Source organism: Scyliorhinus canicula, chromosome 1 (genome assembly GCF_902713615.1).
Source record: "Scyliorhinus canicula chromosome 1, sScyCan1.1, whole genome shotgun sequence".
Classification (NCBI taxonomy): Eukaryota; Metazoa; Chordata; class Chondrichthyes; order Carcharhiniformes; family Scyliorhinidae; genus Scyliorhinus; species Scyliorhinus canicula.
The window spans coordinates 264,662,941-264,675,432 of NC_052146.1; the positions used below are offsets into that span (position 1 = coordinate 264,662,941).

Below are 12,492 nucleotides of genomic sequence, written 5' to 3' on the forward strand. Positions count from 1 at the left end.
GAAACGGTGCTAACCACTATGCTACCGTGCTGCCCCATGGGGGCAGTGGAGGCAGCATTTGAGACTGGAGGGTGCCTCAGTGTGAGCACCGATTTGTGATAATCATACGTTTGCACCAGTGGGGGGGGGGGGGGGGGGGGGGGGGGGGGCGTTGAATGCGAGGTTTGTGTAGTGGCAACGGGCACGGATTGAATGATTCGGGGACCTGTTCGTAGGGGGCAGCTTTACAAAATTAGAGATCCTGGAGGAGGAATATGAGTTGCGGGACCGATATGAAGGGGAATAGTTTTAGGTACTTAGGGGTCCAGGATTTCGCGAGGTGAGCGGTACCTTCCTTTCCCAGGGCTACAGGCTAAGGTGTTGTCAAAGGAGGGAGTAGGGGAGAGGAAGGTGTCCGAAGTTTACATGGAGCTGATGGACTGGGAGGGAGTCCTGAAGGGAGACATTAAACTGAAGAGGAATGGGGGAGTGAGATAGAGGCCAAGATGTGGGAGGAGGCCCTGCCGAGAGTGAATGCGTCCTCTTCATGTGCAAAGCTGTCTTATTCAGTTTAAGGTAGTCCACAGGGCACATATGATGGTGGCAAAGATGAGTAGATTCTTTGAGAGAGTAGAGGACAGGTACGGGTGGTGCACGGGGAGGTCCGCGAATCATGGCCACATGTTTTGGGCATGTCCTAAATTGAAGGAGTTCTGGCAGGGGTTTGCAATCGTAATGTCCGAGGTGTTGGGGGTGAAAGTGGCCCCGAGTCCAGAGGTAGCGATATTGCCGGTGTCGGAAGACCCAGGGATCCAGGAGGCGAGAGAGGACGAATTCTCGGCCTTTGCCTCCCTGATAGCCCAGAGATGGATTTTGCTTAGGTGGAGGGACCCGACGCTGCCGAAAGCGGGGGTTTGGCTGCGTGACCTGGCACTATTCCTGAGGTTGGAGGAAGTCAAGTTCACCTTGAGGGGTTGGTTGATGGTTTCGCTTGGAGGTGGAAGCCATTCAATGACTTCTTTAAGGAGGATTGAGGTGTCAGCAGAGGGGGAGTGGAGGTGGGAGGGGGTTAAAAGGGGGGAAAGCAGGATGGGAGTAGGGGGGGAAGGCAGGGGGAGAGTGGGTGTTGGTGTTATGTTGTATAATTTTACTTCTCTTATCTGTTATGTTTGTTGTTTGTTTATGCAAATGCCTGAATAAAATATTTTTTTTAAAGAGACAAAAATTGGGGAAATTGTCATCTTCACAACAAGACAATAAGCTACAATAATAATGGGTGCATTAGTCCTGGTTTTAGTTCTTTCAAAATCAAAATTCCCTGGATTCTAAAATAGACCCAGTAGATTGGGAGGCAGCAAATGTTCAAGAAAGGAGGGAATTACAAGCCTGTTAGCATGACATCAGTCATGAAGGAAATGCTGGAATCTATTATTGCGGAGGAATTAAGGAGGATAGCATGATTAGGCAAAATCAAAATGTTTTTATCAAAAGAAAATTGTATCTACCAAAGGTTTTTGGAGGATGTAACTAACAGGATAAATAAAGGAGAACCAGTGAAGGTAGTATATTTGGATTTCTAAAAGACATCCAACAAGATGCCACATGAAAGGTTATTGCAGGAGATTAAGGCTCGGTGGATGCTGAGAACTGAATTATTTACAATTTATATTAATGACCTATTTGAAAGTACCAAGATTAATGTATTCAAGTTCACTAAAGATACAAAACTAGGTGCAGATACTAAGTTGTAAGGATGATTGAAAGAGGCTGCGAAGGTATGTAAACAGATCAAATGAATAAGCAATAATGTGTCAAATGTGGGGAAATATGAAGTAATTCACTTTGGTAAGAAGAATAGAAAAACAGAAGTTTTTTAAATCACGAGAAACTTTTAAATTTTGGTATTCCGAGATTTGGTGTCCTCACACAAAAAGACAAACTAAAAATGTAAGTGCAGCAAACAGTGTGGAAGACAAATGGCATATTGTCCTTTGTTGCAAAGGGGTTGGAGAACAAGAATAAGGAAATCTTGCTACAATTTTACAGGGCCTTGGTGAGATCACATCTAGAGTACTGTACATAATTTTAAGTCGTCTTGCATTTGGAAAGACACATTGCCACTGGAAATTAAGTAGTGGAGATTCACTAGATTGATTCCTGGGATGACAGGATTGTTCTATGATGAGAGATTGAGTAGAATAGGCCATACTGTCTGGAGTTTCAGGGAATTAGGTGATCTCATTCTATCTTAGAAGATTCTGAGGGGCTTTGTCGGGGTAGATCCCGTGAGGTTGCTTTCTCCTGGCAGGAGAGCCTGGAACTAATGGTCATAATCTCAGATTAAGTGGTCCGTTTTTTAAAGACTAACGTGAGAGTGTTGTGAATCTTTGAAATTCCCAACCCTAGAGGGCTGTGCGTAAACTTCAACTCTACCTCTATCAGATTACATGTTGTTTTTTAACCTTGACACTAGTTCCCATCAAACAACACTTTTCATGCAAATACAGCTCTTGTTCTACTTACACATAAAAAGGCAACACTTGCATTAAGGAAGCAGTCTTTATTCTGTTAGGGACATTCGTTCGGAACCCTTTTCCAAAGCTTTCTCTTTGTGACTTTTTTATGGTCTCTTCGATGGCTGCTTACACCTCCTCGGGTCGCAGATTTCATCACCTGTCTCATTGCTGCTCACATCTTTCTCTGTTCCAGATTGATTCTCATCCTCTCTCTCAAGCTCAGACCAGCCCTTCAAAGGTCTTCCTCTGAAATGTCCAGACTGGAATTTATGAACTGTAATCGGGCTGCTTTGCCCACAAACGACACGAGAGCTATGCCATTTATATGCAACTACCTCTCATTGACAGACAAATGGTCATCAGATAATGGCTGGTTGTGCAGGAATGTCCCGAAAGACAATAAATCTTGGGCAAATTCCCTTATGCATTCCCTAATGGGTCAAGTCTGAATGGACCATTTGACTCTGCCAGGTGTGGGCATATCCCTTTGAGTCCGAATTCATTGTATTTTCCTTCGGTCTGTTTACCCTTAAACTGTCTGCTACACCTTGGACCCCCATTTCTAGACCCAAGTTCCTAATATCCCCTGCATCTTCTTTAAATTGTGTTGTGTCCAGTCCCATTTGACTACTATCACCATTTAAGGTGTGTGTGAGTTGTTGCTGAGACAGATAGCTACAGGACAGGCTTTTTCCGCCTCCAATAGTGTGTTCAACTTGGCCCTTCTCTCAGCCTACCTGCTGCTAAATTCCTCATTTATGCCTTCATTACCTCCACACTTGGCTAATCCAATGCACTTCTCCCTTGTTGTACCCTCCATAAGTTTGAAGCCATGCAAAACCCTTCTACTTATGTCTTATCTCAGAGGAAGTCCTGTTCCCTATCATCCCTGCGTTTGCTTACCCATATTGGCTCCCAGTCAAGCAACTAGACCAGGTGACCAATTTTTTTAGTCACGTGATCTAATATGTCCTTAGTGTCATAGTTTGATTTGTCCGTGTTTGTACGGGTCTCATCCGTACAACCCAAAGATGTGCAAAGTAGGTGGACTTGCCATGCTAAATAGCACCTTAATTGGAAGAAAAATTAATTAGGTACATTTTTAAAAAAAATTTAAAGTTTGATTATTCGATGTTCCCTTGAAGCACCTTAGGGCATTTCATTACAGGAAGGGTGCTATATCAATGTAAGTTGTTGAATGAGATTCCAACAATGCCGTACTTAACGTTTTATCTGACTAATAAGTTCCAAGGCAAGAGGAAAGATGTGAGAGTGAGGGTGCCTACTTTCCCAAAACATTTAAAACAATTCTGTAAATTAATGAAATACACCACCAAAACCTGGCAAAATACTGCAGATACTGGAAATCTGAAAGGACTGACAATACTCAACAAGTGTAGCAGCATTTATGGAGAGAAGAGAAACAGGATTGAGGTTTCAACTCGTGACCTTTCATCAAAGCAGGGAAAAGATAGCAATGCGATGAGTTTTGAGCAAGTGAATGGGGGAAGGATGAGAAAAAGAACAGCAGGGCATGTTTGAAAGGGTGGAAGGGCCTGATCGCATTAGCTCTGTTTCTCTCTTCCCCCGATGCTGCCAGGCTAACTGAGTGCTCCCAGCATTTTCTGGTTTTATTTTTAAACTTGGTTTGATGCCACATTGGAGACGTGCTGTATGCAATATAAAATCCAAGTTATACAAGATCCCTCCACTAGGTCTTTCACAAGGTTTCTATCCAGTCAGGTTGAGGTTTGCCTTTGGTGTTATTCGGTTTGTTTTACATTGTTAAACTGAAACTGCTTACCAAGATGCAAAAATATTCTTGTAACTGCACCATTAAAAGGTGGCTTAATTTTTTTTTTAAATCGTTTAAATTTGGCTTTTTAAAAAACATCATTTAACTTATGGCATTCTACATTTTGTAGGCCTCACCCATGACTTTAATTCTACTCTTATTACTCCAGTGATTGCACATGGCAGCCAAGTGAGAATCAGAAATTAATATCCGGTGAACCATTGGGAAATGTTTCCAGGCATCCAATTTTCAGACACTGTTTTTATTGTTTCCTCTGTAGTATTTAAATAAAGGTTGAGAGTTTCACAGTCATAACCAAGAAAAACATTGAAATCTGTCAAACTGTCAGAGAACTTTGGAATATAATCAATGGGAAAGTAATGATTGTCAAAAGTATGCCTTCACACAATGGGCCCATTCTAAGCAATCGTTTAAAGCATACACCTCAATATTAGATTCTTTGGCTGACACTCGAGTAGTGCATTCTGTACTTGTTAACTAAACTTTATTCACAATTAAAGACAAACGGCAGGCATCTCTCTTCACTTTCAGGCATAGCCGAATGTAACTCAATTAGAATGCTAACATAGCAGAGCTAAGCGTAAAAAAGTGATAATCAGAATGAATTATCTGGTTAAATGTAAAACCTAAAATGATTAATGGTCCAAGGAAGATGTTTCCAAGCAAATATAATATTTATTGATGCGTGCAACAATATAATTGCTGAAGTGGCAATTAATTTGATTAATTAATATTTCTTGTACAACAGGTGGTTTGTTCTAGATGCTGAAACAAAAGATCTAGTTTCAATACACACTGATGGAAACGAACAGCTGTCAGTGATGCGGTATTCTCCAGGTAATCAAATGTGTTTTATCTTTGTTCCAATCATTGTACTATAACAACATTTAAAACGCTATGTTGTAATCTTGAACAAAAGCAATAAGTGCACTTTGGTGATGAAAGGTTCCCAGATATTTTCCTGTTCTTTCGAGCCCTTACTGGTGATCAGGGTTGATTTGGATTGGCTAAGCTCAATTCTAAACAGATAGAACCAAATGTGCAAATCCTACTTTTAACTGATATTGACACTTGTCCTTCTCGGTTGAGCATTTGACCAGGTTTTGGCAGGTAGATAATTCCGTAACAAAGTATTGCTTCTCAAGGAGAAAGTAAAATCGACAGGATCAGCAGTATCAGTCTCACCTCCAATTATCAAAAAGTGTCTGTACTTGCAAAGGCGGCAGCATCACCAAACCAAATTATCTTGCACTCCCAAATTATGTGCCAACATGGAAATAAGCCAAGAGTGTAAATATAAACAAATGAAAAGGTAACCTATGGGTTTACTTTCACCCTTCCTCTCCCCACCACCACCACCACCACCACCTCTACCCCTCCTCCCCAATCCCCATAACCTCACCTCACCTGCACATCTTTGGACATTAAGGGGCAATTAAACATGCCCAATGCACGTAACCAGCACATCTTTGGACTGTGGAAAGAAACTGGAGCACCCGGAGGAAACCCACGCTGACACAGGAGAACTGTTTAGTAAATATTCCTTTATGTAACTGTGACCAATTTTCATGGCATATTTGCCTTTCTGACTGATTTTCCTTATACCCTGTTATAGATGTGCGCTCAGCATTAATACTAGAATGCCAGTGACATGAAGAATTTAATCCACATAATTTTTATTTCAAAAATAGCTCTTTAAATAGGCAGAGCAAAACCTGAGTTTACCTGATTTGATATTTTGGAACCAGGAGTGCTAGTGGATTATATTGCAGAATATTTAGAGTCATGGACTTCCAGCAAGTCAGCATGAGTGAACTGGCAACATCAGACTTCCTTTTCCAATGCAGTAAGTTCTCACTTTAACATAGGAAACCATGATAAAGCCAGAATTAGGTCCTTTGGATATTTCTTGCCTACAAAAACCAATGTACAATTGCAATTATGAACCATACATGTGTAGCATTGTGCATTCCGAGCTGGAGTAATTAGCAAAATAAATAAATCACTGAATATGACAAAAATACGATACAAATTCAAATTGGGAAACACTAAACCCAAGCAAGTCCTGAGTAGCACAACTTGTCTCATCCACACCACTCAACTTTTTGTTTGCTTCCCTTTCCTACTGTGCGTCTGTCTCTGTGTGTCTCTCTTTTCCCAGTTTGTCTGGCTCTCTCCTTTTCCACTGTGTCCCTCCCCCTTTTCCCACTCTGTCTCTCTATCTCTCTCCATACCCACTCTTTCTTACTCTCTCTTCAGTCTCACTCCCCATTCTCACCCTCTCTTCCTCTGTCCTTTTTAAATCTGCGTTTGTGTATCTTTCTCCCTCTCCCTCTCCCCACTCACTCTCTCTTTCCCTCCTTTATCACTCAGTCTCTCGCTCTCTCTCTTTCCTATCCCATTCTGTCTCACTCTCCTTTCCCATTGTTTCTCCCTTTTTCCACTCTTTTTCTTTCTCTCCTTTCCTCCTCTCTCTTTCTCTCTCTCTCTCTCTCTCTCTCTCTCTCTCTCTCTCTCTCTCTCCTCTCTCTCTCTCTTTCTCTCCCTCCCTCCCTCCCTCCTTTCCCACTCTGTTTAACTCCTTTCCCACTGTGTGTGTGTGTGTGTCTCCTTCCCCATTCTGTCCAACTCGCTCTCTCTCTCCTATCCCATTCTGTCTCTCTCTCCTTTCCCACTGTTTCTCCCTTTTTCCACTCTTTTTCTTTCTCTCCTTTCCTCCTCTCTCTCTCTCTCTCTCTCTCTCTCTCTCTCTCTCTCTCTCTCTCTCTCTCTCTCTCCCTCCCTCCTTTCCCACTCTGTTTAACTCCTTTCCCACTGTGTGTGTGTGTGTGTCTCCTTCCCCATTCTGTCCAGCTCGCTCTCTCTCTCTCTCTCTCTTTTCCCATTCTGTCTCTCTCCTTCCCCACTGTTTCCCTCTCTCCTTTCCTACTGTCGCTCTCTCTCCTTTCCCTCTGTCTCTCCTTTTGCTCTCTCTCTTCTTCCGCACTCTGTGTGTCTCTCTCTCTCTCCTTTCGTACTCTGTCTCTCTCTGCCTGTTTGTCTGTCTCTCTCGCTGTTCGTCCCCACTCTTCACATATTGAGGATAGTCGCCATCTTGTGTGGTACTACCACTCTAGGCTGGTCAACCATGAGACACTGCGGGCCATCAACAGAATTGTACTCCATCACAGTCTGTAATCTCATGCCAGGAGCAACACCAGGCATTCCTAAAAATGAGGTGACACCTTGGTGAAGCTACAACACAGGACTACTTGCATGCCAAACAGCATAAGCAGTAAGTAATAGACAGAGCTAAACAATTCCACAACTGATGGATCGGATTAACCTCTACAGTCCTGCCACATCTGGCCGTGAACAACTCACTTAAAGCTCACTGGAGTTCAATCCAGGCAAATGCGAGGTGATGCATTTTGGAAGATCTAATTCAAGAGCAGACTATACGGTCAATGGAAGAGTCCTGGGGAAAATTGAATGTACAGAGAGATCTGGGATCTCTGGGAGGGCCGAAGGGCCTGTTCCTGTGCTGTAATTTTCTTTGTTCTAAAGAGGCGGCTCCACAAATATCCCCATTGTCTGTGATTGAGGAGCCCAGCATATCAGTGCAAAATACAAGGCTGGAGCATTCACAGCCATCTTCAGCCAGATGTTCCAAGTGGATGATCCATCGTAGCCTCCTCCGGAGGGCCCCAGCATCACAGATGCCAAACTTCAGCCAATTCGATTCACTGCATGGGATAGCAAGAAACATCTGAAGGCACTGGATACTGCAAAGGCTATGGACCCTCATAATATTCCGGCAGTTACTGCTGAGGACTTGTGCTCCAGAATGTGCCGCATCCCTATCCAAGCTGTTCCAGTACAGCTACAGCACTGGCATCGACATCGACCCGGTATTACAATCCCAGACTAGCTCACAGCAGTGGCTAGGATACTGGACCAAACCCCCAATATTTTAGTTTGTGCGGAAAGAATGATTCGCTTCAGAAGTGATTGCATGAAAAATAGGGCTTTGGTATCTCTAAAACAAAACTTTATTATGAATACAATATTGAACTTTTAATTTCACAACCGAAAAGAATATCTTACAATACCCCTTAATACAACTATATACTTTCCCATTAAACAACAAGCAAAGAAACATACAGTACTTAATCCATCTTAAAATTAGCAGGGCATTGTGTAATACTTGCTTTATAAAACAGATGTGGCTCTGGTTGGAGCCCCTTCAGACTCTGGCTGGATATCTTCAAATAGCTGCTTCAACTAGGTTGTTTCAGCCTCTTCCTTGTCTTCAGACAAGACTACTCATCTTTAAAAAGTCAGGGACTTTTACGTAGGGGACAGACTCACGACCTTGGGTGAACTGACGGAAAACCTGGAACTAACGACAGGACAGGAAGTAGGGCACCTTCGAATTAAACACTTTCCCTGAAAGGAAGCGACAAGGTACCCCAGGACCCCGAAAGACACAATACAGCAGGAACTAATAAACACGATAGTAAGGATTGGGGGGAAGCTGTGGGAACATCTATGGACAGATACTGGATAGGGCAAGAATACCACTAGATGGAGCCAGCCGAAAATGGGAGGACGAACTGGGGATGGAAGTGGATTGGGGAATCTGGAGCGAAGCCACAAAGATCCCAGATGTTTCAGTGTTGCTTTCTTCAAGGACAGCCATGAGCACTCTTGTTTAGCAGTTCAGGTTAACCTATGTCAGGCATTGTCAAAGTCGGGGGCGCGACCCGCGGGTGGGTCGTGGGCGGGTGTCGAGAGGATCACGGAGCCATCTGTCGCGGTACTCCCGATCGCGCAAATCTGTCCGCAGCAGCCGGCTTTTAACTATGCCAGCTGCAAGCGGCCTTCAAAATGGCCACGAACATATAAAAAAAAATTTGGCCGCACCGCGCATGCGTGCTCGATTATCGTGCATGCGCAAAACTACAGCCTTTTTTTCCAGAAGTTCGGGGGGGGGGGGGGGGGGGCAAGGGACCACTGGGGCCAAAGGGACCCAAAACCATTTCCTCCACTTTTGTCAGCAACAAACAAGGTAAGAGAAAATACTGGGCCGCGAAGGTCAGCCGGTGTGGGACGCGAAGGTCGTCCGACGTGGGCCGCGAAGGTCGGCCGGCGTGGGCCGCGAAGGTCGGCCGGCGTGGGCCGCAAAGGCCGGCCGGCGTGGGCCGCGAAGGCCGGCCGGCGTGGGCCGCGAAGGTCGGCCGGCGTGGGCCGCGAAGGTCGGCCGACGTGGGCCGCGAAGGTCGGCTGGGCTGGGTCCCGAAGTTTGGCCGGTTGGCAAAAATGGGTCCCCGGAAAAAAAGTTTGAAAAACACTGATCTGTGTTATCCACCTGAAATATTACCTTTGTTTCTCTCTCCACAGATGTTTCTTTACCTGCTGAGTGTTTCCAGTATTCTCTGCTTCTAATTCTTATGATTACACCAATACCAGTAATGATGGCTTGGTCATCCTCAGTTACATAGGGCAGACATGAATTTTGCTCTCAGCCAATTCATTTTGGCTTGAACCCAATTGGATCATTCGGATTTCAATTTTCTAAATGGGCAAATGCGGTTTAAATTGTAACTAATTCTGGCTGAGCTCAGAGTAACATTGATATCAATTATGACATAAGATAGATTGTATTATGGCATGCCACCCATAATAGATTGAAGCATGTGAATATATGGGGGGAAATTCCTTCAATAATTTTGGTCAGTTACTTAATATACTCTTCAAATAACTACTAACCAATTGTTCTAGAATATTCAGCAGCAACTCTTCTTACTTCGATATTCCCAGAGAGCTTGCTATGCTGAAAATACATGGTTATAATTTACTATTGTATGTTTAGTTGAATGCTTCTAATTTTATTTACAGATGGTAATTACTTGGCAGTGGGGTCCCATGACAATTTTATTTACATCTACACCGTAGCTGAAAATGGCAGAAAATACAGCAGACAAGGAAAATGCACTGTGAGTGAGTACTAAAAAATGTTTAATATGAAATGAAATGCATGAGAAATATGGACATTTATTGATTTCTCACAAAGCATGCTCTGTACATGCATAGAATTTCAGAAATGCCCTTTCAATTATTCTTTAACTTCCCCTATAAATGATGTCAGTAAGAAGTCTTACAACACCAGGTTAAAGTCCAACAGGTTTGTTTCAAACACGAGCTTTCGGAGCACGGCTCCTTCTTCAGGTGAATGGAAAGGCTTGTCAAGCCTTTCCATTCACCTGAAGAAGGAGCCGTGCTCCGAAAGCTCGTGTTTGAAACAAACCTGTTGGACTTTAACCTGGTGTTGTAAGACTTCTTACTGTGCTCACCCCAGTCCAACGCCGGCATCTCCACATTATAAATGATGTGCCCTCTGTCAACGTGTACAGCTTCTTCCTTTCTGCCCTGTCCAAACCCCTTATGAGTTTGAACACTTTAACTTTCCCTATAAATGATAACTATCATTCCAAAAAATCTGCACACATTTTTACCCAGATCACTCAGGAATGCAAATATGACTTTTAGATTAAAGCAAATGCAGCAAAATGTGTCTTCCTGTGCTGAACTTTTTTTACACCTTCAGATTATAAACCATTCATGTCCAAGTCTGTCTACTATTAATTTATTCTCTTCAGTCAATTGTCCATTTCTCTTTCGGAAACCACAGTTGAAGCTGCCTTCACACTTTCGGGTAGTTCATTCAATCCTAACTATTTGCTGCTTAAAAACGATTTTCCTCATTTTACTGTTGCTACTTTTGCCAATTACCTTAAATCTGTGCCCTCTGTCAACGTGAACAGCTTCTTCTATTCTGCTCTGTCCAAATCCCTTATGATTTTGAACACGTATCAAATATCCTCTTACTCCTCTCTTCCAAGGAGAACAGCCGCAGCTTCTCCATTCAATCCATGTGACTGAAGTTACTCATCCCTGGGTACTCTTGTGGATCCTTTTTTAAATTAATTTACGGAATGTATGTGTCGCTGTCTAAGCCAGCATTTATTGCCCATCCCTAGATGCCATTGAGACGGTGTTGGTGAGCCTGGACAATGTGGAATCTAAACGGGTGGAGCTGTGGAACATCAAAGGGCAATAAATGTTAGTGGGAGTTGTGTACAGACCACCAAACAGTAGTTGTGAGGTTGGGGATGGCATCAAACAGAACTTTAGAGATGCGTGCAGTAAGGGTACAACAGTTATTATGGGTGACTTCAATCTGGATATTTATTGGGCGAATCAAATTGGTAGCAATGCGATGGAGGAGGATTTCCTGGAATGGATATTGGGTGGTTTTCTCAACAAATACGTTGAGGAACGAACTAGAGAGCAGGCCATCCTAGGCTGGGTATTGTGGAATGAGAGAGGATTAAGTAGCAATGTTGTGATGCGACGTCCTTTGGGGAAGAGTGGCCATAATATGATAGAATTCTTCATTAAGTTGGAGAGTGACACAGTACGTCTTGAGGCTAGGGTCCTGAAAGGGAAAGGCTAGGGAAAAAAAGCTAACTTTGATGGTATGAGATGTGCATTGGCTAGGATAGGCTGGCAAAAGATATTTAAGGGTTGACAGTGGATAGGCAATGCCAGACATTTAAAGAACACACGGATTAACTTCAATAATTGTACATCCGTCTGGCGCAAGAGTAAAACTGGGAATGTGGCTCAACCATGGCTAACAAGGGAAATCAAGGATAGTGTTAAAGCCAAAGAGGTGGCATATAAATTGACCAGAAAATACAGCGAGCCTGAGAACTGGGAGAAATTTAAAGTTCAGCAGAGGAGGACAAAGGTTTTAATTCAGAAGGGGAAACTATAATACAAGAATAAGCTTGCAGAAAACATAAAAACTGACTGCAAAAGCATCTATTGATATGTGAAGAGAAAAAGACTGGTAAAGACAAATGTCTTTATAGGGTATTGTAGAATACCCTTATAGTTAGAATCAGGTGAATTTATAATGGACAACAAAGAGATGGCATACCAGTTGAACAAATACTTTGGATTTGGCTTCACTAAGGAGGACACAAATAACCTTACCTAAATAATAGGGAACAGAGGGTCTAGCATGAAAGAGGAACTGAAGGAAATCCTTATTAGTCAGAAAGTTGTATTGGTGAAATTGATGGGTTTAAAACCCGTTAAGTCCCCAGAGCCAGATGTTTTGCATCCCAGATT

The 12,492-nt window shown here is 43.1% G+C and overlaps 1 protein-coding gene across 7 annotated transcripts in view; it reads left to right on the forward strand.

The window, feature by feature from the left end:
- Positions 1–12,492, forward strand: part of LOC119973985 (echinoderm microtubule-associated protein-like 4) — a 403,736-nt gene that overhangs the window by 347,884 nt on the left and 43,360 nt on the right. For 6 of the 7 annotated variants that reach the window (XM_038812765.1, XM_038812749.1, XM_038812730.1 and 3 more), the window contains 2 exons: positions 5,060–5,148; positions 10,192–10,289. In XM_038812765.1, coding sequence (XP_038668693.1) covers positions 5,060–5,148; positions 10,192–10,289 — 187 coding nt within the window. Of the gene's footprint in view, positions 1–5,059; positions 5,149–10,191; positions 10,294–12,492 lie in introns of all 7 variants that reach the window. The other variant, XR_005462431.1, reaches the window with a different exon arrangement.